The sequence below is a fragment of the Corvus hawaiiensis genome, chromosome 3 (genome assembly GCF_020740725.1).
Source record: "Corvus hawaiiensis isolate bCorHaw1 chromosome 3, bCorHaw1.pri.cur, whole genome shotgun sequence".
In the NCBI taxonomy this organism is placed as follows: Eukaryota; Metazoa; Chordata; class Aves; order Passeriformes; family Corvidae; genus Corvus; species Corvus hawaiiensis.
Window position 1 is genome coordinate 113,734,987 of NC_063215.1, and position 25,243 is coordinate 113,760,229.

The 25,243-nt window shown below is 41.4% G+C and overlaps 1 protein-coding gene and 2 long non-coding RNA genes across 16 annotated transcripts in view; 2 read left to right on the plus strand and 1 right to left on the minus strand.

The window, feature by feature from the left end:
• Nucleotides 1-4,136: 4,136 nt before the first annotated feature.
• Nucleotides 4,137-25,243, plus strand: part of KIF16B (kinesin family member 16B) — a 160,442-nt gene continuing 139,335 nt past the window's right edge. For 6 of the 14 annotated variants that reach the window (XR_007201973.1, XR_007201974.1, XR_007201976.1 and 3 more), the window contains exons 1-3: nt 4,138-4,314; nt 23,633-23,702; nt 24,684-24,797. Coding sequence is in view for 8 of the 14 variants with exons in the window: in XM_048296074.1 (XP_048152031.1) it covers nt 4,268-4,314; nt 23,633-23,702; nt 24,684-24,797 (231 nt within the window). In the remaining 6 variants the exon portion in view is untranslated. Of the gene's footprint in view, nt 4,315-23,632; nt 23,703-24,098; nt 24,272-24,683; nt 24,798-25,243 lie in introns of those variants that run through there. The other 8 variants (XR_007201972.1, XM_048296066.1, XM_048296067.1 and 5 more) reach the window with 5 other exon arrangements.
• LOC125322403 lies at nt 7,655-8,553 on the minus strand. Its single transcript, XR_007201978.1, has 2 exons — nt 8,366-8,553; nt 7,655-8,056 (listed from the first exon to the last, which is right to left on the minus strand). It is a non-coding gene; the product is annotated as an uncharacterized LOC125322403 (long non-coding RNA).
• Nucleotides 13,385-17,332, plus strand: LOC125322404. The gene is made up of 2 exons (XR_007201979.1): nt 13,385-13,965; nt 16,237-17,332. It is a non-coding gene; the product is annotated as an uncharacterized LOC125322404 (long non-coding RNA).

Here is a 25,243-nt window from a genome sequence, read left to right on the forward strand (position 1 = left end):
TCTGTGTCAATTAGTGGAACTCCTATGGAATTTATGGTTCCTCCCATTGCTTCTTTCACCTATCGGTATCTGGCTTTATCTACCATCAGTCCCATAGTCAGTTTGTAAAGACACCTTTCTCATTCCTTTCACTGTGAAGAGGAGACCAATGTGAAAAATGTGGTTCACTCTTTATAAAATTTTAAGAAAAGTTTAATAAAAGGGACAATTAGGAGACAACAGCAAAAAGGGTATTATGGCCAGGTGCTTTGGCAGAGCCAAAGGCACACTTCTACAGCCAAAAGATAGTCTTTAAAAGTACGTATCTTATTGCATATTCATCACCATCATGCATAAGTCATTAATTCTTTGGAGTTACTGGGTATCATCCCATCAGCCTTATCTTCCTCCTTGGCTCCATTATGTCTCTGATCCCTCCATCAATTCTTCTCTCTGGTTTTGGGTCTTCATTTTCTCTGATAAGATACTCCAGGAATGTGAAGATTCTCTCTGTCCACCTTCTCCAAACCGACTACATAAACAATAGACATTCTATACCATGCATTACATCATAGAACCTAGGCCAAGTTTCTCCAACATTAAGTAACATGCAAAAAGCCAACAACACAATACATTTATAACAGAGTGTGTAATAATTTCATGGGGCAGACTGAACCAATGAGAGCTTCAAGCAAAGTTCAAGCAAACTCATTGTTGAACCAAAGGGCAGGAGAGAGAGGAACACTCATTTCTTGTTACGTCTCAAGGACAAGGCTTCATCAACACTACTGGACAAAATCAGGCCAGGCTTTACTCTCCATATACTGCACACAACATTCATGTCCTGGCCTGGTGAAGGAAAGAACTTTCTGAAATAGCAAACCATGGAGAATTTTAGGAGGATGGGAATGTTTTGCTGCTTCATGCCAGGTGTGCTGTCAGTGCCTTAGCTGGGCCAGCTACAATGGGTACTCACTGTGGAAGTGGAAAAGTTTTCAATGACACAGGAGGATCTCTGAGTGTGGAGAAGCTCATATGCCCTTGATGGCTGGATGTCTCAGAACACAGCACGTGGACGTGTATTTACTGAACAAGGTGTATTTCTTCAATAGCTTTGCTAAGCAGAGACAGGGAAAGCACAACTGTTTGAGAGGAGTTACTAGATGCTCTAGAGCTTAGGCTACATTTTGGTTGGCTTTCCTAGGAGCCCTGTGTAGCTTTTACCATTGCTTTTATTCTTTTATCCTATTATGCATGCGTGTACATGTCTATTTTTTCTTATACAATTTTTAGCTTATTCTTGTATTTTTCTAATGTGCTTCCTGCACACCTCTGGAGTGTAAACATGGGATCTTTCTGTCTCTCACTTCCCCTTTTTCGCTCTCCTCCTTTTCCCAGGTCGGGTTGTTCATCCATGAGATCTCGCTTGCCATCAATGCTAATTGCTCATCAGGTGATGATTTTACTGTCACATCTCTTTTCTTATTCCTTCCCCTTTTTGGAGACAATAAGTTGTCAATAGGAGTCATGCTAAAGTTAAGGTGTTTGAGTCTGATATCTTCTGTGTCTTGGTAACTGGGTTTTTTTGGCTTGTCAACAGCTTAGTGGCTTGAATGAAATTATGTTCATACAAAGTTTAAACCAGCATCTTAAATGGTGTCTCCATCCTGGGTGTAGTTTCCAGTCACTGACAGTGCCAAACAAAATATTTGTTATTTCATAGAATCATAGAATGGTTTGGTTGGAAGGAACATAAGAGACCATCTCCTTTCAACCCCCTGCCATGAGAAGGGGCACCTTCCAGCAGACCAGGTTGCTCAGAGCTCCATCCAACCTGGCCTTGAACACCTCTATGGATGGGGCATCCACAACTTCTCTGGGAAACCTGTTCCATTGCCTACCCACCATCATAGTGAAGAATTTTTTTCTAATATCCAATATAACCTGTTCTCTGTAAGTTTGAAGCCATTTCTCCTCATCCTGTCACTCCATACCTTTGTCAAAAGTCCCTCTACAGCCTTCTTGCAGCCCCTTTAGTTACTGGTAGGCTGCAATGAGCTCTCCCTGGAGCCTTCTCTTCGCCAGGCTGAACCCCAAATCTCACACCCTGTCGTTGTAGGAGAGGTGCTCCAGCACGCTGCATTTAATGTACATTTGAATTTAATCTTTTTATTCTCTCACTTTTTGCCAGGCCGACCATAATCAGCTTTCTGTTGTTATACTCCAAGGATGGAATCAGTGCTGATACCTAGCAGGAGAGCTGCTGTTAAAGAATAAGCCAGATTTATTGTGTTATGTACCTAAATATTATTATTTGACCATGATGCCCACTATGTATCCCATTTCCACTTCATGAAGATGTTACTTTTCCTTTGCTGAGACAGTGCTGCCTGTGTCTCTGCTTTGCCAAGCCCGTCTGTCTAGGGTACTGCAACATGGTGAGATGCTGGGTCCAGGCTCTGTCCCCAGCCCCACTGTACCAGCATGGTGGCAGCCCAACCTTGCTGGCATCTCATCAGGGCAGCCTGGCAGAGAGTGGCAGGGATTGCATGCATGATTTTAACATCTTCTCTTAAGCATATATGTATGTGCATACATATATGTAGCAAAGAAGAAAAACATATTAATAAAAACACATAGTGTAACCTTGCTGCCAGGAGGGCCAACAGTATCCTGGAGTATATTGGGAAGAGTGTGACCAGTAGGTCCATGGAGAAGATCCTCCCCCTCTACTTGGCCTTAATAAGGCAACATTCTGGGCTCCACAGTGCAAAAGAGACAAGGAGCTACTGGAGATGTTCCAGCAGATGTCACAACGATGATTAGGGATCTGGATCTCCTCTTACAAGGAGAGATTGTGAGATCTGGGTTTGTTTAGTCTGGAGAAGAGAAAACTTAGAGGGAACCTCATCAATACAGACAAACATCTCTGTGCCAAGAGGGTGCCAGACACTTTTCAATGGTTCCCAGCAACGGGACAAGGAACAATGGCCATAAACTAAACCACAAGAAGTTCCAGCTTAATATAAAGAACTTCTTTACACTGAGGGTAGCAGAGCACTGGAACAGGCTGCCCAAGGTTGTCATGGAGTCTCCCTCTCGGGAGATATTCCAAACACACCTGGATGTGTTCCTATGTCACCTGCTCTAGGTGACCCTGCCTTGATGGGGTGGTTGGACTGGGTGATCTTCAGAGGTCCCTTCCAACCCTAACAATTCTGTGATATATGTAGAAGCATATAGATACACATAGATATAAATGACAGATAGATACATAGATAAACAGAAATATATAGCTATCTTCCCCGTATATAGATATATGTATATATAATACATATACTCTCTATATAAAACACATATATAACCCTACATATAAAATGTCTCTCTATGTGTAATGGGGAGTTACATATTTATAGAGGGCTGTATATGTATATATGTCTATATATCTATCTACATATATATCTGTATATGTGTGTATACATGTGTGTGAATATATACACATATGTGCATATATAACCAAGTGGTTTCCTGAAGGAAGGTTGTAGCCAGGTGAGGGTTGACCTCTTTGTACTCTTAAGATTCATGTTGGACATCAGGAAGTTTCTTCACAGAAGGGGTGATTAGACAGTGGAATGAGCTGCCCAGGGAGGTGTGTAAGGAAAGACTGGACATGCCCTGGTCTAGTTGACATGATGGTGTTCAGTCAAAGGTTGGACTCAATGATCTCAGAGGTCTTTTCCAACCTAATTGAATCTGCGATACTATGATATATGCATATATATATATATATATATGACTACATATATAAATATATATATATACACACACGTATATATGTGTCTATATATAGATGACTACATATATATATGCATGTGTGTGTGTGTGTGTGTATGTATATATGTATAGGAGCATACACCCCTCCAAAAAATAAATATACCGCCATGAATGGCCTTATGGAGAAATTCTCATATGCCCACCCACAGTATTCTGTTTCTACCCCTCCTCTCAAAGCTCCCCTCCCGGCCGTCCTCCGCCTCCTCCTCCTCCTCTTCCTCCGTCTGCACCTCAGTCTCCTCCTCCCGCAGCTCCCCCGCCCCGCCCCAGCGCGGCCGGGCAGCCGAACGCCGCGGGGCGTTATGTCCTTGCGCGGCCGCCGTAGCGCCCTCTGGGGCAGGGTGGCGGTCGCCGTAGCGACACGGCCTGGGTTGGGGGTGGCCTCGTTCCGTCCTGGCGGCGGGCGGGGCGCGAGGCGGTGGCGAAGGACAGCTCGGGCCAGCGGGGATGAGCCATGGCCTCCGTGAAGGTGGCCGTGCGAGTGCGGCCAATGAACCGCAGGTGAGTGAGGTGCCGCCCCGGCCTTCTCCGCTCCGGAGCCGGTGTCGCTCACAAGGGGTGTGAGGAACGCCGTGTCCCGGCTCTGCGGGCGGTGACAGCCACTGCGGAGGCGGAGGGGGAGCTCTGCCGGGAATTCAGGGGCTCCCGGCGCTCGGCTGATCCGCTCTGCCCGGCAGGAGCGACTGCTGGGAGCGCTTTTCCTCCCTGGCAAGTTGGGAAGTGGCTCGCCGGTGGAGCGTAGAGGAACGGGGCTTTGCCTGGGAAGTTCACTCTGTCATGGTCTGAAGCATTGCTTGGTGTGGTCCTTCTGTAATGACGGAAAAGTTACTCTGGTGAAGATGGAAAACTTTGAGAGGAAGGACCTGCCAAGGATATATAGCCAGGCTTCTAAAATGTGAAAGAAACCTACTTCATCTGAAAACAGCAGCCTTTTCTACCCGCGTGAGAGTGTTGTCTAGTTCATTTAGAGCTATTAAGGTTACAGGTTATCAGCTTAAGCTCAAAGTATATATATATATATAAAGCAGACAGTCTGCTGCATTTACTGTATGGACAGGAGTTCATCACCCACTTCCTGAGGTGTGTCTGGGAAATAAACACTTTTCTTTAATGAAATACGTGCATAATATGCATGGTAGTTAATGGTCTAATCTAAGAACCATATGTGGAAAACGATCCGATTCTGCTGGCAGTGCTCTTCCTCTTCCCTTGTTCTGAAGAGATGTAGCCAGTTCAAAAGAAAAGTGGTTTAAAGCACAGGCAGCCCATCAGACTCTCACTGTTCCTCTCACTTGATCTGATTCAGGTGTTTAAAACACACGATTTGCTATGTTCTGAAAGTCACTCAGTATCTTGTTTTCAGAGAGGGAAAGACAAACCTTATGAAAATAAAGCTGATGAAGGTAGGAAGGGGAAAATATTGCAGGTTGGTTTTGAATAATTTAGGTGGATGGAGTTGAGTGGTTGGAGGTCACGGTTGGTGAATAATCTTGTCACACCCTCTTGCTTCCCCCTGCCCTCTCCTCTGGGTCTAACAATATGGTTCTTAAAAATTTTAAAAATTATTCTGTATATATACTCCACTTTTCCTTCAAGAACCTCTGACAACAGGTAGCATAGGTCTTTAGGGTAATAAGACTTCTTATGTGCAATGTTTTGGTAGCACTGAGAAGTTTTGCAGGAGGACTGTACCTGTGATCTACTAAGAGACAAAAGAGAGACAGAAATGGAAAGCATATGGCAGAAGAGAAGGTTGGTAATTGTCATAGGCAGTGGAAACACAGACCTGTGAGTGGAAGTTTGCAAATGTTGTAAAGAAATATCAGACCAGGACTTTGGAGCTGGTGTCTCTACTGCGTGTGGGAGGGTAACTTGGATGGGGCTGGATCCAAGCATACCTAGAAAATGATGAAAATTGTTTGTGATACAATGGAAGAGGGCAAACCTAAGAGCAGGGCAGACAGAGGCATGGTGTGGTCCAAGGGGCAAGCCGAAAAAATGGTCTTTGTCACAGCTATGTGGCAACAAGCAGGCTTACTCTGAAAACTGTTGTCTGACCATGCAAACTGTGAAGAGCCTACCAGCTGATGTTGCTAAAACCTTGGAGTTTATGGGATGATGTTAGATGTTTATGAAACACTATAAGGAAGCTAGATTTAGTGTCATGGAATGTTGCTTTTAAGTATTGATTTTTTTCAGAGGCACAGTCGGTGTTTGGTGTGGGACCTAGCACTGGGGTCACTGGTGTTCCTCTCTGTCAGTCACTGCTGGACTCATGCTGTGTTTTGTAAAACTGAGATCCTAAGCCTGAGAGGAAAGGCCTGGTGAACCGTAAGCCAGGAGCAATACCCATATTTTTCTTAGTGGTTTCTCAGAATTCTTAGGGTTGGAAGTGATCCCTGGAGATCATCTAGTCCAGCCCCCCTGCCAAGGCAGGAGCACCTTGGCAAGTGTTCCCTTGCACATGTCTTCTCTCAGCTGTGGTCCCTTTGCCTTTTTTGGGTCCCTGGAGAATTTTACAGAGGAAAGGGCTTTCTGCCTGTTCAAAGGAACTCTGCAACCAGCTGTTCATTCTCTAGCACTTAATTTCAAAATCCTTAACATGATACTGTATGGAGTTAAATTTAATTTAGTTAAATTTGCTTTGGTTTGTTTGAAGTTTAATAATATAATGCAGCTTATTTCGTGAGTCATTTTTAATTAGAGAGGACACAGTTGATGAATGGTTATAAGAAGACTCCTGCATCACAGCAATTGCACCATGTGGTGTCATAGCACTACTAATTGTGTAAGTCACAAACATGGATTTTGGAATGAAACATGATGGGGAGAGGGTTGTTAAGGATTACTTACTATTCTATTGCTTAGATAACAAACTTTAGGTTTTTTTTTTTTCTTCTGTGATTTATTTTTAGTCTTCTTGTTCTCTGACTTGACCTGTAAAGAATGTGTTCATTTCAGTGGTGGCGTTAAAGTCCTTAACTGCTCTTCTTGGAGTTAAGATCCCAAGTTGCGTTACACAGATGTTACACTGAAATCTTTTGACTCTATCTCTGCATAATGTAATAAAAGTATGTATAATGGCTTTACAGTTACTGCTTTGAAAACAGTCGTAGCATGAGCTTAAAAAGTTCAGTTACTTGGTGAATCTCCATCTGTCATTTGGTTTCCCTCATTCAACACTGAATTGCCATGACGGCCTTTCAGTCTGTGCTTACAGCTGTAAGTTTCTGTGAAGGCAGCAAAAAACCTGCCAGCTGGCAGAAGCCTTGGTTTTTGTCATCGGATAGAAACCTGCCGGGAGGTGAGCTTGGGTGTTTGATGTATTTTGCTTTGGCAAGGCAATGGCTTTGGACACCATGATTTCTAAGGGTCATTTTCCAACAGTTACTAGAAGCATTCATAAAATGGGATTGTAGAGAAGTGTAATCAGATTAGAGGCACTATTTGCTCACACACTGAACAGATGACTTTGGGTGACTAGTTACTAGTCGCTGTCTTCTGCATAGTGTGATATCTGGGAAGCTGTTAAGCCTTGCCTAATTCTGGCTATTTTGTATTATGCACTGCATCTGCACAGTTCAAATAAATGCACTGCTTTATGTTCATCTATTCAGAGTCTTTAAAGAAGCAAGAGGGAGTAGTATTTTCTTGTTTCCGTTTTGTGTCACGTTTCTTCTTTATGTAAACTAGAATTCAATTAGCGTTCCAGGAAGCCACTTCTATAATTTTGTCAGTGTCTTGGTTAGAGACAATTTAAAGGAGAACACACTGGAACGAGTTATCTCCTTTAGGATTCCAATAATCCCTTTCCACCAATAAGAAATGAATAGAAATAGAGGAAAGTTAAAAAACCCCCATCGTTTATTAACAAACAGGATGCCAAGAGGTAGGGAAAAAAAGTAAATAACTGCTAGAAACCAAACTGCTAGACCTCACCACCCCACTGGAACAAAGAGACAATATGGCGTCAGGAAGGCAGGAGCTTCATGGCGCAGTTCCAGCAGCAGACGGAGGCCCGATGGCTCGTCCCTCCTTCCTACGGCAAGGCAGAGGATAGTGGGCACGGCAGGCGAGGCAGCTGGGCTCGGGGCATTCGGTGTCTTTTTTCTTCCCGGCTGGACGCGGTTAATGGCAGCTTGGGCTGGAGTCTCTCCGCTCCACTTAGGGCGTGATGCCTCCGGGTCTAGGACAGGAAACCGCGGAATTCGCCCTCAAGGCAGCCCAAACATCGCCACTGCAACTTTTCCAAGCCGAGGGAAAAGAAAAAAAAAAAAGGAAAGAAAAAAACCTTTGCCTGAGCGAAAACACCACGCCACGCAAAGCCGCGATAAGAACCTGGGCGGGCAGTTTTTAACAAACGCCTGCTCCAAAAGCCAACTTCCTGCCCCGCTCCCCCCACCCCGATTCCCGGCTGCAGGGTCATAAAGACACAGTAACATTTTTTGGGCCCAGATGATTACGGGATACAGTATTATTCTGAATCACCCCAAGACAGTTAAATAAAACCATCTAAAATATGCCAAATAAGAAAAAATGTTTTGATACTTACTAGAGAAAATATCAACTTGATTCTTCCAAATACTGTTACTAATTCTTGTGGCTCTCAATTTCTTACACCTGATAGCTCTGTTCTGATTGGCTTTTAATTAATGAAGTAATACAAGGACGCAAGCTTTTTCAGATTTTTAACCCTTTTTGTCTGTCTCTTGTATTTGCATAAACGAAATATTTATTTAACTGTCTGAACAAACTAAATGAGGGTCATGTGCTATTTTTACCTGAAAAGATGCAGCTGACATCAGAACACGGGTTTGCACGGCAGTAAGTTCTTCCCTGTGCTTATCCAGTGCTCTCAGCGTTTTTAGATGTTTATTTAAATGAGTTGCCTAGACTTTTTCTTGGCTCTCTTCTTACTGCCAATATAATGAAATAGAAATTCTAATTTGATTTCGTGTTTAATGATCAGGTTTTTTTCTCCTGCACGTACACACTCGGATTTGCTCTCCAAACAGAAGTGACCAATGGGGGTTGCAGAAGTACCTTACAGACATTGTAGTGCTCTAAGTGGTTATGCAGCCATTCACAATTATGGCATGAAGATTAAAAACTTTTCTTTTTGATAGTGGGGAGACAGAGAAAATATGTTCTGTTGCCTAGAGACATCTTTTGTGTGATTCTGGGATTTGTTTGGATTAAGATCTGATATTTTAATCCACAAATACAGTCTGTGTGATTATTCATTAGATGCAAGGTTGGCCCTCTAGGATAACTTCATGGTTATGCCTGTAAGTCTAAGCAACTTCTCTACATGCAGAGCTGGAGGCAGAGTACTTTGGGAAATTTAGGACCAATATCTTATCTTTAAAAATAACTGCTTGTACAATCCAGGCTGTAGGTATCAATAGCAGAATTTTCAACGGCTCAAATTAATAGTGCAGTGCAAAGGACAGAGATATAAAGGAAGCTGTTTTGTTTTACAGGGAACTTGTGACTGGAGTGTTTTTGTACCAGGAAAAAGAGATAAACAAGTAAACAGTGAAGAGCCAGCTGAATTTCCATTCTAAATGTTTATGTCAGGAAAATCCACAAATGCCAGAGGTTTATGTCCAAAAAGGAGACAGAGGAGTGTTGCAGCGGGGATTTCTGCAACATGTATAGACACCGAGGCCCATGGAAAGAAATAGGGAGCAATTCTTGATAGATGTTTCAGAGATCTTTATTTTCCAGCCACATGGCTAGGGGACTGCCGAAGAACTGAGCAACCACGGGACAACCAGGGTCCTCCCCTGGTAGGGGAACACAAAACAACCAATGGGGAACGGGATTGTCCAGGGAGTAGGGAGACCCCGCCTCTACCCCAGGGTCCCCTCCCCCCGGACCCCACGGAGGAGGAACCCCAACAGAGTCCTTCAACTTTATTCGAATAAAGGGAGAGAGTCCACTGGACACACGGCCGTGGGCTTTTCTCTCTCTAGGTTTCGGAGGGCACAGCCTCCCGTTTATCCTAAACTCCTGGCTGCATGTTGCCCTCTTCCTTTCTCCATTGGCTGAGGTTCTAGGAAGGTACAGCCTTCCCGAACCACGTACCCCATATCCATCCTTGAACCTACTGTTTTACCCCAAAGTTCAGAAGTGCAGGCTTGTGCAAACCGATGTCTATTTCAGGAGACACACTGTCTGGGCCCAGTAAGGAACCTGCTGCCCAAAGTCAGTACAGGCATTAAGACCTTTTTCAAAGACGTTAACACCCATCAAATTGTTTGTAAAGACATTGGCACACATCTTTCCTCTAATTTACAAGTGATTTAGGTAGGAACTTACTGCGAGTATGAAATTTATAATTAAATACCCATCCTTTTTGGAACTGAGAAGCAAAAAACATGCATGGAAAATTCATTATAAAATTGTCAGTGCAGGGAAGAGGAAATGAATTGGTGTCATGATAAATTACAGTGTTCAAAGTACCAGTTACTGTATATTTTTCATTTTCAGGTTCCTGTGTATGTTTTTAATTTTCATAAGATTATAAAGAGAGAGTGTTTTGGCAAAATGTATATAACGTCAGTGTATCACAGGTACAGTGAGGAAGGATGGAGTGATTAGAAGGAAGGACACTCAGAGCTAAATATCGTATCTATCTCTGAAGTACATGGTGAAATTTTTACTGCATCTGTTTCCAAACACTGATTTCTGTTTGTTGCTCTTTAGAGGTGTCCAGAGTGATCTCAGAAACAGATTTTAAATATGGCCAAGTGTTGCAATACTCTCACTGTCTGAACTACTCTACCAATGAGGATAAACCATTTATCAGCAAGCTGAGTTTGCTATTTCCTATGGTAACTGTGTGAACTTCCATTTTAATAATGGTGCTTGTGATTTGATTTATAATCATGTACAATTTCTCTACTATAAAAAGAAGTTGAAAGATCCTTAAGCATAAGGTGAGGCTCTGGTGTGCCTAGGGTGAATGTACATCTGTCTTGCCGCTGCCTGTTTATGTGGTTGAGTTTGAATCCAATAAAAATCTACTTTGATACTGATTTGGCAAGATGAACTAACTGTTCTGAATGTGGCTTTTTCACCTTGCCACATTTTGTGTTCAGAACCTTGAACATATTTAATAATCTCTGGCAGATTTTTCCTTTTTTTCAAAGTAGATACATTCCTCTCCCTGAAAGTAAGCTATGCATATATGTATATATACGTCTCTTCATCAGCGTGCTGCTTCTGTTGTTAGCACTGGATCAGTGCATAATGGTGTAAACTGATCCAAGTTCCTGGATCATATAAACTTGATACTAAGAGCACTTGAAGTCTGAAAGAAAAAGTGTTCTTAGTTTTGTAAGATACATCAAGAAATGTTTTTACTTTCTATCTCTCACCTCTTCAAAAGGAACAAACTGTAGGAAGAGTTTTATTCTACAGTATGGTCGTGAATCTTCTCAGGATAGGTCGTCTACTACAGGGAGGAGCAGAGGAGTGAACATCAGCATGACAAAGTCTATGTCATCTCTCCTTAATAATCGCTACCTAGTACTTGTTCAGTTGTGGGTTACAAAGTAGGGAATCTGATCCGTGTTTTACCCTAGGTGAAATGACATGATTTTTGTGTGTCCATGTGTTCAAGATGTAAAACTTGAGAGAAAAAAGAGGTGGGTAGGACATGGAGATGTACCTGTTCTGGGGGGACTTTTGGTCCCTGGTTTTGGTGGTACTTGATGTCAGACGTGGTGAGAATGTGTTCTTTGAGAACTGGTCTCAACAATAAATGATGACATAAACATTTGTGATTAGGTAAAAATGCCCTCAAGGATTACATCAGTCTCAGAGATGGTAGTTTATGGCTGTTGTTGTTGCTGTCTGTAGCTCTGGAATGAAGACGCCATTGAGATAGCAGTGTTTGCTGGGAATCAGAGGTGCTGTATATTGTGAGGCTCCTTTAAATGGTATCTATACAGATCATATATTTGAGAAAGGGATGTAGTAAGCTGGGTTATAAGGCTGTAGGCAGACCATTAAAAAATGAGGAAAGGCTGGACAATCTGCTGTTGAAGCAAATGAAGTAGAAGCAACAGCTTGCTCACAGCAGAGCATTGACTCGAAGGACTATTAAAAAAAAAAAAAAAAAAAAGCCTAGTGGCCTTACAGAAAAGTCTTGGTTGTCAGAGATAAGAATAAGAGCTGTCAGAAATCTTATAATCAATATATTTTAAGGTTTTTTTTGGTTTAAGAGTAGTAAGTGGTAGATAAATAGTTCAGGTCTGTTTATGTAGGAATGGAAGAAGCAGTCGGGAGGTGAGGGGAAAAACACCGAAGTTATTTTACTCAGGAATTTAAGGAGAACATTGCAAGTGTAAAGCAGAACAGTTGCTCTTCTGAAGAGCTTAAGCTGGAGGTGATCTAACCATGTATTTGGTAAGGGGTGGTAAAACACAGTACTGGACAGCTGGGTTAAGGAGCAGGGTCTGAGGAGAGTGTCCTTTGCTAAAATAAGTTCAAGTCAAGTAGAGAAGCCATCAGCAAGGCTCAGAGTTGACTGGGAATTTGGATGCCACAGGTCAGGATATTCTAGAGAAACTTGTTGGACTCTCCTTAGGCTTTTTCACAATAGCAAATATCAGCAGTGCTCAAGGAAGCTGAAACTTAGGGGTTAGGGAAACTTAGAGAGCTGAAATGTAAGGACTTAGCACTAGAGAATTCCAGCACTCTCTGGTGTTTGTTTCTCACCTGTGCTAAAGTACATGGTCTTTGAATGTTAGTGACTTGTTTTCCTCTTCTTTCTATGCCTTTTCTCTTGGTGGTTAAGCTTTTCTGCTTAGAAGCAATGGATTTGAATTTAGGAGTGTGCTGCACTCTCAGTATAGTCCCTGTTTGCAAATACATTGCAGAGCCAAACACTGAAGCTGTGGTTGGTGCTTCCCCCAGCAAGCTCATGTGTTAATATCTCATAAAATCCTGTTTCTGGAACCTCATTATCTGAATTATGTTGGAAAAGATCTCAAAAATGATGGGAGTCCTTGATTAAAAGAATATCACGCTGCATGTGTACTCTATATGTTATGACTACCAGAACAGATCAGGACATGCAAATCTAGACATATTTTCAGGGCTTAAATGTTGAAAGAGAAATTAAATACTTAGTTATGGCTCTTTCTTAATATCTCTGGAGTAATGGAATGAAGCTAATAATGGATCAGCTTAAACAGTATCTAAGGAATTACTGCTGGTGAGGTAGTGCAGGTTGAGGAAGAATCTCCTGAGGGGAATGAAAGCTCAGGCAGTTGGGTAGAGCTAATACCTTTTAAGAAAGTCATTAGAGGAAATCTTGCTTGAATGGGAAAGTGAGACTAGACCTGGTTGACTGTTAAGTAGCTCCTGTGCTTGCCATTCTATCTCAGACCTCCTCTTCAGTGGGTTTTGCACAGCTTTATACACATAAGTGAGAATAAATGGGGCATGCAGTCTTTAAAATGGGATCTTGCTCTTTTCATGTATCGAAGAAGATGGATCAGGAGGAAGAGTCCCAAGTGCAGAGCTTTATCCTTGTGTTGGTGAGCAGCAAAATGAGTTCGGCCAAGTACTGGATTCCCACTAACTGAAGAGTTAATAGCTGGGAGTGACAGTTAATTTTCCATAAACCATCAGAAGTTGGGAAGCCCACTTACAGCCTCTGCTTACATGTGCTTATTTTTCTGTCCTCTTTAGTGCTTTAATGCAAATACTTCTAAAGTTTTTCAAGTGTGTGGATTTGTCACAATCACTACCTTGTTTCATCTGTCCCCCTCCAGAGTGCTGAAGAACAAAAGACCTTCCAGTGCCAGCAAGGCTGGAGCACAGTAGCAGCGTGGACATGTGTGGGGCAGTGTATTTAGACTGGCCTCATTTACAGTTTGCAATCCCCAAAACTTTCTGGTCTTAAGCATTTTGAACTTAAAAGCCTAGTTTTGGAATAGTGTTTTCCAAGTCCTTTATTTTAGTATTATCGAACACGTTGCCAGACTACCTATGCATGTTACATCACTGAAATGATGAACAATAAAATGCTTTTAACTCATGCATTTTGTTGAGAATTCCCTGAGACCAGAAGAAAAAAAGGTGAATAAGGCTCTCTGAATTGTAGCTTTCCTGATGAAATGAAGCAAGAGAAAGGTGAGTCTGTTTGTTTTCCAGGCTTAGTTTATTTGAAATTATGACTAGTTATGAAATAAATGGGATTAGTACTCAGCTCTTCTAACCTAACAGAGCTCTTGGACTTGAAGATTCTTAGAAATCTGAGTGTCTGAAAGGCAGGTATTGTTGGTGGGAACAGCTGACTGAATTGAAGAGCGAAGTCCTCTATTTTGCAGTAACTATGAGTACAAAGCCAGGGTTATTTACTGAGAGAGGGTTTTTCAGAGTTATTTAACAGAAAGAGTGCATAGATGGCACTCTGTGGATACAAAAATGCTACTAGCAAGGATTTTCTTGCAGTTTTCTAAGTCCGTGAGAGACTTTTCTCTCTCACAGAAAATAGTAGCAGAGTTCTATAAACAATGAAACACCTGCAACCTTGAAAAGTCTTGTTTATAGTACAGTAGAAAAATATTTTGACAATGGATGTTTTAGGATTCTAACCAATCACCCCCAAGGGATGGCTGATCCTTGTCCAATTAAACTATGAAGAAAAGTCTATAAAAGAGTTTGTAAAATAATTAAATAAATCAATCTTGCTGCATGATTTCTGCCTGCTGGATCTTCTCTCCTCCTCCCCACGGCTGCGGGACGGTATTATATTATATTATATTTACGGTATTAATAGCACTCATCATCTTAATTGCTGATGGGGTGAAGTTCTTACTGTTGAAGAGTCAAACACTTCAAATGTTAGTTTTACAAAGACTCTTCTCCAGAGAGTTTATATTGTAAATACAAAGCAATACTGAGATGCAGAAACCTGGAGTACACCCATAATTTTTCTGTATTCTTATACATTGGAAAGATATTTGTACTCACATAGCTGAATTCATTTGTTGTTCAGTCCAGATTGTTTCTGTGTGTCTCAGTAAAGGAAAAAAAATGACAGTAGAAAAGCCTTATGGATTACTTGAGGGGCTAAAAGAGCCATGAAGTCAGGCACAATCCTGCCCCACCTCCCCCTCCCCCCCCCCCCCCCCCCGAATTTCTAATTTGAGGACTTCCTACCCCAAAAGACAAGGGCACTGCAGGGAAACAGTGAATCTTTGAATCATGTTTTACTGTACACAAGAGGTTAAGACAATACTGTCTTTGACTTGGGATAGCAGGGATAAAAGAACAATTTGGAAGAAACAAGATACTAAAACCAAAGTATCCAGGAGTCCTAGATAAACTTCACAGTAGTATAATAGTTACAACAGAATTCCAGAATGTCATTCGTATCAACGGTTGTGTTTGAGGTTATATTTTATGTTGCTTCTGCCAAAGATGGCCATTTGTTTCATTTTCTTAAAGGCTGCTATCAGAAACGTGTAAGAAGAGGATTCACATGTGGCTATCTTAAACTTTAGCTGTGCAGGTCTAGTTCCCGCTGGTAAGACTATTACTGAGCCTGGTCACTATGCAGGCAAAGCAGGAAAGTTACTGTTGAGGTAGTCTTCTAATTGATGATAAAACCTTTTCCCAGTTATTGGGAGATCATTGACCATAGCATGTATAGTTATAATAACTTTAACTTAGCTGTTGCTGATGGTTTGCATATGTCGCCACTCACCAGTTGTGGTCTGAGTTCTTGGGAGGTGGAGCTACCAAAATGTTGCTAAAAAAAATTAGAAAAACAGGTCAAGTACATGATTTATTATAGTGACCAGTCTGTATGTGTTACTACGAGTGTGCATAGTTTTCCCAAAAACGCTGGATATCATTTGACAGAAAGCAGCACAAGGACACCTATATGTTCAATTTTTAGGAGCCTTACTGCAGTATATTAAACTGCTAGCTTTCAGTGTTGTTGGTAAAATTTATTCTTATGGCTAAAAGCGTTTAATCTAGGCTGTCCTTCATACAAGAACCAATATGTGTGTACTAGTATAGACTTAGAGATTATTTCTGTTTCATGACATATACAAGATTTCCCCTGTGTCTGCATTCTGTGTCACTGGATTTATTGTTCTGATTTCAGCTGCACAGTGGAGAAAGCCGTGGGACTAGCAGAACTCTCTCTTCTAATTATTTTCAAAATTTTCCAAATTTTTTTTTTAAACCAGTAGTAGGGAATGGAGGTATCATCATAAATCTGCACTAGCAAATTGTGAAGATTCTGTTCATCACAGAAAACCCTATGCCCATAAAAAATGTGCTTTATGACAAAATTCTCTTTTAAAGTACCAAATAGGTGCAGAGTTTCTGTTTCTTACTGAGACAAATGCAATCTGATCTATAGAAAGCTGTTTCTTTTCATTTCAGTCTCCAGGAGTTTTTTCTTCTGTTTTCTTGTCTGGCTGAAACTGAGGTGAAACTCAAGAGCTGGCACAGTTCATGTCAGCTAGCCTGGACTCATCGAGGGATTTTGAATCTGTTGGCTGCTGTCAGCTAGCTTTGACAGCGTAGTAGAGGTCTTGAAGATAAAGAAGATGTGCTATCAAAGAAAATGGACAGCTGTCAAGGAGCCTGCAGAGCTCTCCTGAACAAGGGGGAGGCTGCTACCCTTACCAGCTGTCACTGGATGCCCCGAGGACTCCTTTCAAACTGAGTCTGACGGACTTCTGACTGTGGTTGCACTGCTTGATGTACAATGTGTAGGTGTTAACTCTAACATGTTGGTGTAAACATGGCTTTGGCCATTTAATTATGGCCTTGTAGCCATATCAGTCAACTCCATGGGGTCACTTGGAGATCAGGATTCGGAGAGATTCATTCACCTTTTTCTCTGCTGGTTTCAGGGAGCTCAGAATATGCTGCTATTGCCCTGCTGTGGATACAATTGTGATTTTCATACGGTGTAATCATGTAGTACCAGTGGCCCAAACGACAGTGGATTTCCAACATAGTGTCACTAGGTCATATTGCTTGATTTGTTCTGGTTTTAGGTCTCAGCCAGCATTACATTGAAACTACTTGTTATTGATGTTTATGGAAAAAAATAGCCCAAAGAGTGATGAAGATATTTTATTTACAGACTACCAGTTTTTAACTGTGTCTGGATATTGAATTGTGTTTTTAAAAAGTGTACTTTCTACAAAATGATTTGATAAACACTGACGAAGTTAAAAAAACCTGCCAAACCAAACAAATCTCTGATAGGAAAGAGAAATTGTGTGATCCTTAAAATTGCAACAACTTTGCTTTTCCTGTAGTTACAGAAAGTGATGAAGAATTTCTTGTGTAGAAGGGTTTTTGCTTGGTTTTTAAAAGTACACAGTTGAATTCATGTTCCTTTCTTGAGTTACCTCTGACAAAGGAAAGCCCTCTTGGTCTGTGTAATTTGATGGGACATCAGGGCAAGTGCACAGTTACTATGTAATCAAGGTACCAGACAATTAAAGGTTCTTTCTGTGCCACACTTTGTGCTTGTTTTTCAGTTAAATTTACCTTGAATTCTTCCGGTTATTAAGCAACTCCCACGCTTTCACTTTGTGATCCCAGAAACACACCTTGAAGAAGAAGAGTGATAAAGCAGGAAATAACTAACATTGTGCCTGAAAGGCAAACATAAGAAGTAGAAGGAACTTTGCTGAAGTTATTGAGCGTGAGTTGCTTTATGAACTTTCAGACTGTTTTTGAGTAGTTGAAAAACAGAATTGCACATCTGCTCTTCAGTATAATCCTCTTCCAACAGATTTTCCATTAAATTTCTACAGTCAAGTGTATTTCCAAGAGTATATGTTACAGACCACCTATTTCAACACAGCTGCTCTGCAGGCAGTTCAGATAGTGGCTGTGTCCTTGGCTGTGCAGCCTTGGAGGTTTGCTGAAGTGATGTTTTTAAACATTTTTGGGGAAAACTGTAATTTCTGTCCTGTCCTTGTAGGTTTTTCCCTACCAACCCATGGATAAAATGCATCTCATTCTTTCTGTTCTCTTCTGAGGCGTTTGACAGGTAATCACAATCATTCCCATAAAGGAAATCATAATCTCAAGAATTTTTAGTGGGTTAAGCTATAATAAATACTCTAATGTCTGAATAGTACAGAATGGATTAATAAAAAACCCACTGTTTAAATAACTTTCCATTGAAGGACCTTAAAGGAAGGAATTTAAAGATGAACTTGGAAAAAGACAAAACAGATTTTGCAGGTTAATAATAAAGCTTTTTATGAAGCTTCCTTTGTTGATTTATATTTGAGGTCACAGTACTTTTTCATGCTCTTCTCCCTTCTGTGGGAGGATCTTCAGAAAGTTTTGGGGTGGGTAAGAGACCTAATGAACAGGGGTCATTGGAAGTTGCCTTGAAATCTGGAGATACTGCTAATATTTGACAGTCTGTAGTATGGTTTTGACTAGATGCCCATGGAGATGCAAAAACTACTCTGGTCTTTGCCCTCAAAATAAGCAGGGAATATAAGGGAGGGAGAGAAAGAACCTTGACACAGCTCTCTGTTGGAGCTTCTTCCGTGAGCTGCCATGTTTTGATACAGCTTCTAAATCATCTTCAGTTTAGGGCAGTTTTTCACAGTCCATGTTCCCCTTGTGAGGAAATTATTAAAACTTGGCCCAAGTAACGCATTGTTGGGGTTTTAAGAGATCTAGTTTTTTTTTTTTCTGTTAAAGAAATTTCCCCCCATTCTGTTACTAAGATACAAATCGCTGGGTGCTTAAGAGAAGACAAAAGACCTCGCTACTCTTTTGTTTCACCTGGGTGTGGGGTCAGTTCGCTCTCGGCTTCTTGGGGGAGAGGAGCCTGGTTCTTTTTGGCCGTTTTTCTTTCTGCGGAGAAAGATCCCAGGACCCCCGGCCCACCTTCCCTGCCCCGCTGGAGGCCGGGCTGTGGCCGCCCTGCCCCGCTGCTGATTCGAGCCTTCGCTGTGTTTTAGCCCTGTTCTCCCTGCCTGCCTAGACCTCGGGGGGTTCCCCGCTTGGATACATCGTGTCTGCCACCCGGGATTTGTGCTCATCCCTGCCGCTCCAGCCTGCCATTCCAGCCTGCTGTTCCCGAAGGTCCAGCCGGCCACCGGGGCCAGCTGTCTGGGGTGTGTGAAGCCTTTGTTCCATCCCTCCCGGGATCCCAGGGCACCAGTGCCGTGTGCTCCCCGAGCTCGCTCCGGAGCGCCCCCTGCAGCCACGGGGAAACCATCGCACCTGCCCTGCTCACTGAGAGCCACCATCGCCCCTGCCGGCTGCGAGCGGAACTGCACCCGAGGGGAAAGGGCCTGACAGCCGAGAAGGCTGGCACTGGGTTTGTGATTGTTTGCTGTTACTGCCATAGTTATTGTTGTTTGTTTAACTGGTTATATATATAATAGTAAAGAACTGTTATTCCTATTTCCCATATCTTTGCCTAAAAGCCCTTGATTTCAAAATCATAGTAACTCGGAGGGAAAGGGGTTGCATCTGCCATTCCAAGGGAGGCTTCTGCCTTCCTTAGCAGACACCTGTCTTTCAAACCAAGACACCCATCTAGCAAGTCAATTACAGGAGAAGGATACCAGTTCTTTTAAGGATATCTGGTACTAACATTGACATAGTTTTATATTAAAGTGTCAGTATTATCTGAAGTAGTTTTTCTGATCTCCCCCTCATCCCCCCAGTTCATCTTTCCTTCTTGCAGTTAGTTGCTGGATGACTAGCTGAATTGAGCAATAGTAGAGGGGTAATTACAGCACTGAGCTGATGTATTTCCTGGTGTCTGTGCCAAGAAACTTGCCTGCATGATCACTTTGTCATTTGGTTAGGGGCCATGGGATCACGGGTTATAAGTTTCCTTCCCTTGCGATCCTGGAACTCCATGTGCTGTATGAAAGAGCATTGAGAACAGTCTGGAGGCCCTCCCTAAGCGCTGCTGTGTGAGCAGATTTGGCTCAGGGGGGAAGCAGGATTTCTTAAATCATCAAAGCATTAATTGTGAACCAGTTTTGGCAGCCGATCCCTTTATATTGCTTTGTGATGGAGGCTGGAATTTGCAGGGGCAGAATCTTTGGTTAATGGCTGAAGCTCATCTCTGGATGAGGTAGGGTAAATAGTTCCTGTGGATGCTGGTAATGCTGCTGGATGCTGGAGGGTTATCCTCACCCTGAAGGTTACCCAGCACTGCAGTACAGCTGTTTACAGGCTGAACTTTTAACTAAGGTGGAACTTGCAATCAAAACTTTTTGAAAGTGACTTGGCCCTGCTGAACTGCATTAAATGAGTGCCTGGAAATAACTGGCATCATGCAAGCAATTGTTTTTATGGGATGCTCTCAAACTCTGTATGTGTATGTCGTGGTTTGACGCAGCTAAGCGTCAAGCACACAAAATCTGTTATTTTCATAAGGGGAAAATAAAATACTGAGGAAAACCAGAGAGCTGCGGGGCAAAACAGGTTCAAATTTAAACAGTTGCTGTACAAAGAAAAACAAGTTTATTACTAACAGAATTAAAAGTAAAAAGAAATAACAAGAAATTAAAGCAAACCTCCCCTCTCTTCCAGCACTTCCCTCCTTTTACCCAACTCGCACAAAGGGTAACAGAACATGGAATTCTAGTCAGTGTTGCAGTTCGTGCAAAATTCTCTTTCTTATGCTTAAGGAAAAAAGGGGTTTTTTTTGCTTCACATGGTTCCCAAACTGCCACCAGAAAGAAACATTCTGCTGTGGTGTAAAACATTTCCATGAAAAATCTCACAGTTCCTTCACACTGCCAAACATGGGCCATCACACGGGGTTATTAATCTTTTTAAGGATGAGTTATTTTGTCCTGAACACAAAGGCTGTCTTCGCTACAAGTCTCTAAAAGCCTCTCACTGCTTCTATATAGCCTGGTATAGGCACTCTTCACAATCTTCACGGGTCACACGTGAATTCTCCATCCCCCCATGTACTTCAAATGGATTAAAGAGACAAATAGTTTGTGGTATTACAGTTTCTTACCACGGCATGCAAGAAGTTTTTTTATGCTACATCCGAAAAACACGGCACCGCTCTCTTTTCTCCCGTTGCCATTTTCAGCTTCGTCTCACATGACTCACTTTCTCTTCCTCTCTGACTCTGAAGCTGCCATGTTGAAGAGTGTTCTTGTTCAGGTGGAGGAAGCCTCGCTCCCTTTGTGCTGCTGGCTGCATGGTGTCCTCTTCAGTTCAGCGCGAAGTGTGCTGGCTGCAAGAAGGAGGCTCTGCCAGCTCCCGCTGGCTCTGCGTGGAGAGGAGAGGGACCCGCTGGTCCCAGGAAGCCACGCTGGATGGGTTTAGCTGTGTGGCAGTCCATGGCTGGTTTTAGCTGCCTGTGGCTCTGTGATAGTTCCCCCTGCGCAGCGACTCAGGGTCCGTGCCGTGGCATTGGGAAAAGGCGCAGGGGCCCCGGCCCGACGGAGCCCGGAGGCTCCGAGGCCCCCTCACCTTCTGGCAGGCGAGCTGGAACGAAAGGTAATTCCTGCCTTTCCACGCGGTTTAAATATGTAAATTGCGAGAAGCGTCATTAGTCTAAAAGACTGTCCATGAACTCCGGTTCAACCCACTACAGTGTACAATAAATTATGCTCGGCTGTCTCATATTAAAATGAAGCTTGGGTATTTGATTCCTGTTAATTTTTTTTCCACTTCTCTCAGGTTGGCTAATTTATTCTGATCCTATATTCCTAATTTAGGTTGTCCTCTCACTAGCTCTTCTCCTTGAAGAATGCAAAATTCTATTTATGAATTGTATTATTGGCTAGTGCTTTCCAAGGCCTTTTAAAAAAACCTTTGATATCCTCATTCTTTATTAATATTTACTAATATTTTCAGTATTATCACAAAATTAATTACTTTAAGCTTTTCAGAGTTTTGTGTAGTTCATATATGGGTGTTAGACTTTAAACATTGTGTACCACCATTCCATTATTGAGTAGTTTTAGCAGAGTGATATGGAGAGCTGGCTAGGTTTGGAAAGAAAGCACTAGCATACTCGATTATTTCCCTTTGAACACCTTAAGCATGAAGAAATAGAGATAAAAAAAGCAATAATTCTGGCCTAGGGTCCTTCCTGCCTGGGGTCCTTACAGACTTCCTAGAGGAAGCAAGTTACAGTTTATATTTGAAACCAATTTTTATAGTAGGATTGACCATTTACTTGGGCCAAATTACTTATTACACCTTTGCTGAGCAAATAGCTACAGACAGGTAGAGGCTGTGGAAGAAGGTGGATGACTGGGAGCCATCCACAGGCTGCGCTACTGCGATGCCAAAATCTATTTCCTACAAAAAAATACCATTAGACATTTTTCTCCATTTCTCTGTATATTGTCTTTAGCTGTATTTTGGTGTTTCAGTATCTTAAGTCTAGATCTAGTAATCATAAGGCATGCCTCAAATTTTTCTATGGTAGATCTAAATTCAGCTGTATAATTAATGCTGTAATTATTACAATTATCTCCTTTATTAGCTTAGAAAATGTGTTGATTGTCAACCTAATGTGTTGATATTTAATTAAGCACTTTTATTTGCCTAATCTTTATTCATTAATGTAGATTTTAAAATGGGTTTTGCTTTGCTTCACTATTTCTGCTGGAAAACTGAGTATGAACAGAGAGTAGCTGGAGGAACACAGAGTTGGGTGATCTAGTGTACCATGAAGAAGAAAAACATTAAAATCCTGAAATTGGTTGTCCTGTTATTGGGAAGAAGTTTCTCTTTTGCATTTTGTGCTGATGCAAGTGAATATCCAGTAGTTGCTGAGATATTGTGTGATACGGTGGAGCAGTACTTTATTGCTTTAAAGCCCTTTGCTTTGCTCTGCACTGGTCAGGCACGCCAGTTTGTCAGGTGACTTAGCAGATGATTTTGGGACAGGCGTGTCAACATTTGAGGAGTGAGGTTTTGTGTGCTGCTCATCTTTCCCTTCTGGCTCTATTTTCTATGTGCATGTTTTCATTAGCACAGGAAGTGTTATACTCAAGGTTGTCATTGAGGAGCAGCCTGTAATGCTCTTATGACTAACAGTCGCAAAATTGCGTCTCTGGCAAGCAGGTTGTTACATGCTGGGTTTAGACACCAAGCTTACAATTTTTTATGGTCTGTTTGAAAATAGTCAAAAACAACTGTGAAATAAATGTGAGTGCATGAAAACACTTCTTTGGAACTAGATTTTTTCCTTCCTGGCATGCTTGTGCTTTGGGAAGCCACAAACTTATGTAATTCTCTGTTGTAGTACAGTCTCTCTCCTTTACTGCTATGATGCATCACAACTCAAAACATGTTTGGTACCTTATTTCTGAGAGAGTTTTAAAATGCTAGGTTTTCGTGGTTTAAACATTCAGTCCCTGTCACCTAGACTATATGAGTAAGTAAGAACTGCTGCTGCTGGAATGTTGGTGAGAAGCTGGGACTTATCTTGTAGCGTTCTGTTTTGCCCTTCCTTAGAACCACATATTTGACTTTAACTGGGCTTTGGATCAGAGTACTTCCAATAAAGAACAAACCACTTAATTGACTTGCAGAGTTAAATTTCTGAAGCAGGTTTCCTCAAGCTTCTGCTCTGTTTCTAGATGAAGGGATTTGTAGGCAAGTCCAAGTACTTCAAATATATGCCATAGAAGTAAATAAACATTGTGTACAAGAATTAAAAAAGAAAATAAAAATTAATTAATCTGATAATTGACTGTGGCAGGCTGATGGGTGGAAATATGACTGTGGATAAGTGTGATATATTTCATTTAACGTACTCAAATCTGGTTTTGTTTTTTTTTTTCAGGGAGAAAGATCTTAATGCAAAGTTTATTATTTCAATGGAAAAAAATAAAACAACGATCACAAACTTAAAGGTGAGTAAACACAATTTAAAAAAGGAAGTCGTAACTCAACAGCTGCGAAAATATGACTGGACAAAACTGGTGCTTGCTGCACTGTGGTCAACAGCCCTTAGTTGTTAAAATACAGTGTTAAAGTAATGCTTTGGGGAAACAGGTTACACTGTTAACGTGCTACACTGTGGTTTTCTGAAGACTACTCTATGGGCTCGATCTCATCATTTCTTCAAAGGTTTATCACTCAGGTTATTACTTAGCTGGGAGATGAAAGCCAACAATAGCATAGAGGTATGTTTCTGATAGCTGTTAAATCTTTGCTTCATCTATAGAATTCCCATGAAAATGAACCAAACCCAAAGAAACCATCACTTGCTATAACCTTTTGATAGTATATTTTAACATTTCTCTCAGCAAGAGAAACCATGTGCAGCAAATTGGCTTTTGCAAGATAATTTCTCATGACTAATATATGAAAAGGAGTTTCAGTGTGTAGTTTCTTCAGATTCATTTGGAGCATGGTGAATATTGCTGAAGTACAGTGCCAGCTGTCATGTCTCGAACATGATGATTACCTTAAACAGCAGGTATGTCACACTTTTTTAACTATGACTTCACGTTGAAGTGCTGTTCACAGTGCAAACGTCTCTCTGGCTCCTGTAAATTATATGTGTAGGATAATCCCTGATTATAATAACGTCATATGTGGACCCATTTAACTGGGCCTAAGTATTGTGACAAAAATGTGCTGGGGGTTAGAAGCAGTAAGCTAAAATCCAAATTCCTGCTGTGCTGCTTTATGATGCGACTGTCCTTCTTGCTGAAGGGCATACCTCTTCCTAATTTTTTGTCAGTGTTGTTGGAATCATAATCTGACCTGTCATTATACATTTCTAAATGTGTATAGTGTTAAATTTGCATTCTGATTATTTATTGTCAAATGTTTTTAATTACTTAATCAGAATGTGTTGTACCAACTCTATTTTCTTTTTTTAACAGGTACCAGAGGGTGCTACTGGAGACACAGGACGAGAAAGAACGAAAACATTTACCTATGATTTTTCCTATTTCTCGGCAGACAGTAAAAATCCCAGCTTTGTTTGTCAAGAAATGGTAGGATTAATGAATGTTAATAATTGATCTTTTTCCTTTCCCTTCTCTTTGGCTTGAAAGCATTCCATGAAACTTCTTTCCATTGAAAGTGCTTCTTCTGTATTTAGAAATTTTCTAGTTATGTAAGAGTTTGAATTTGGCTTTGTTTTCTTTTATTTTTTACCTTACCTAACAATGTAAGTGGTATGTTTTCTAATACAGCAGGCTGAATGCCTTCTTTCAAGTTCTTTTGTCTGATTTGTGTTGTAATGTCAAATTAGAAAACATCTCTGAGCACTGAAATTGGTTTTGAAAAGATGTAGAAAAAAATCACTTTTGAGAAACAGCATAGAACTTTAATTCACTTAGAAACATTCTTATCTGGTTGAAGTGTGGTGTGGATTTTTTTTTTTTTCCCCCCCACCTTGGTCCAAAAGCCTTGGTACACATTGAAGAAGATTCTTTTT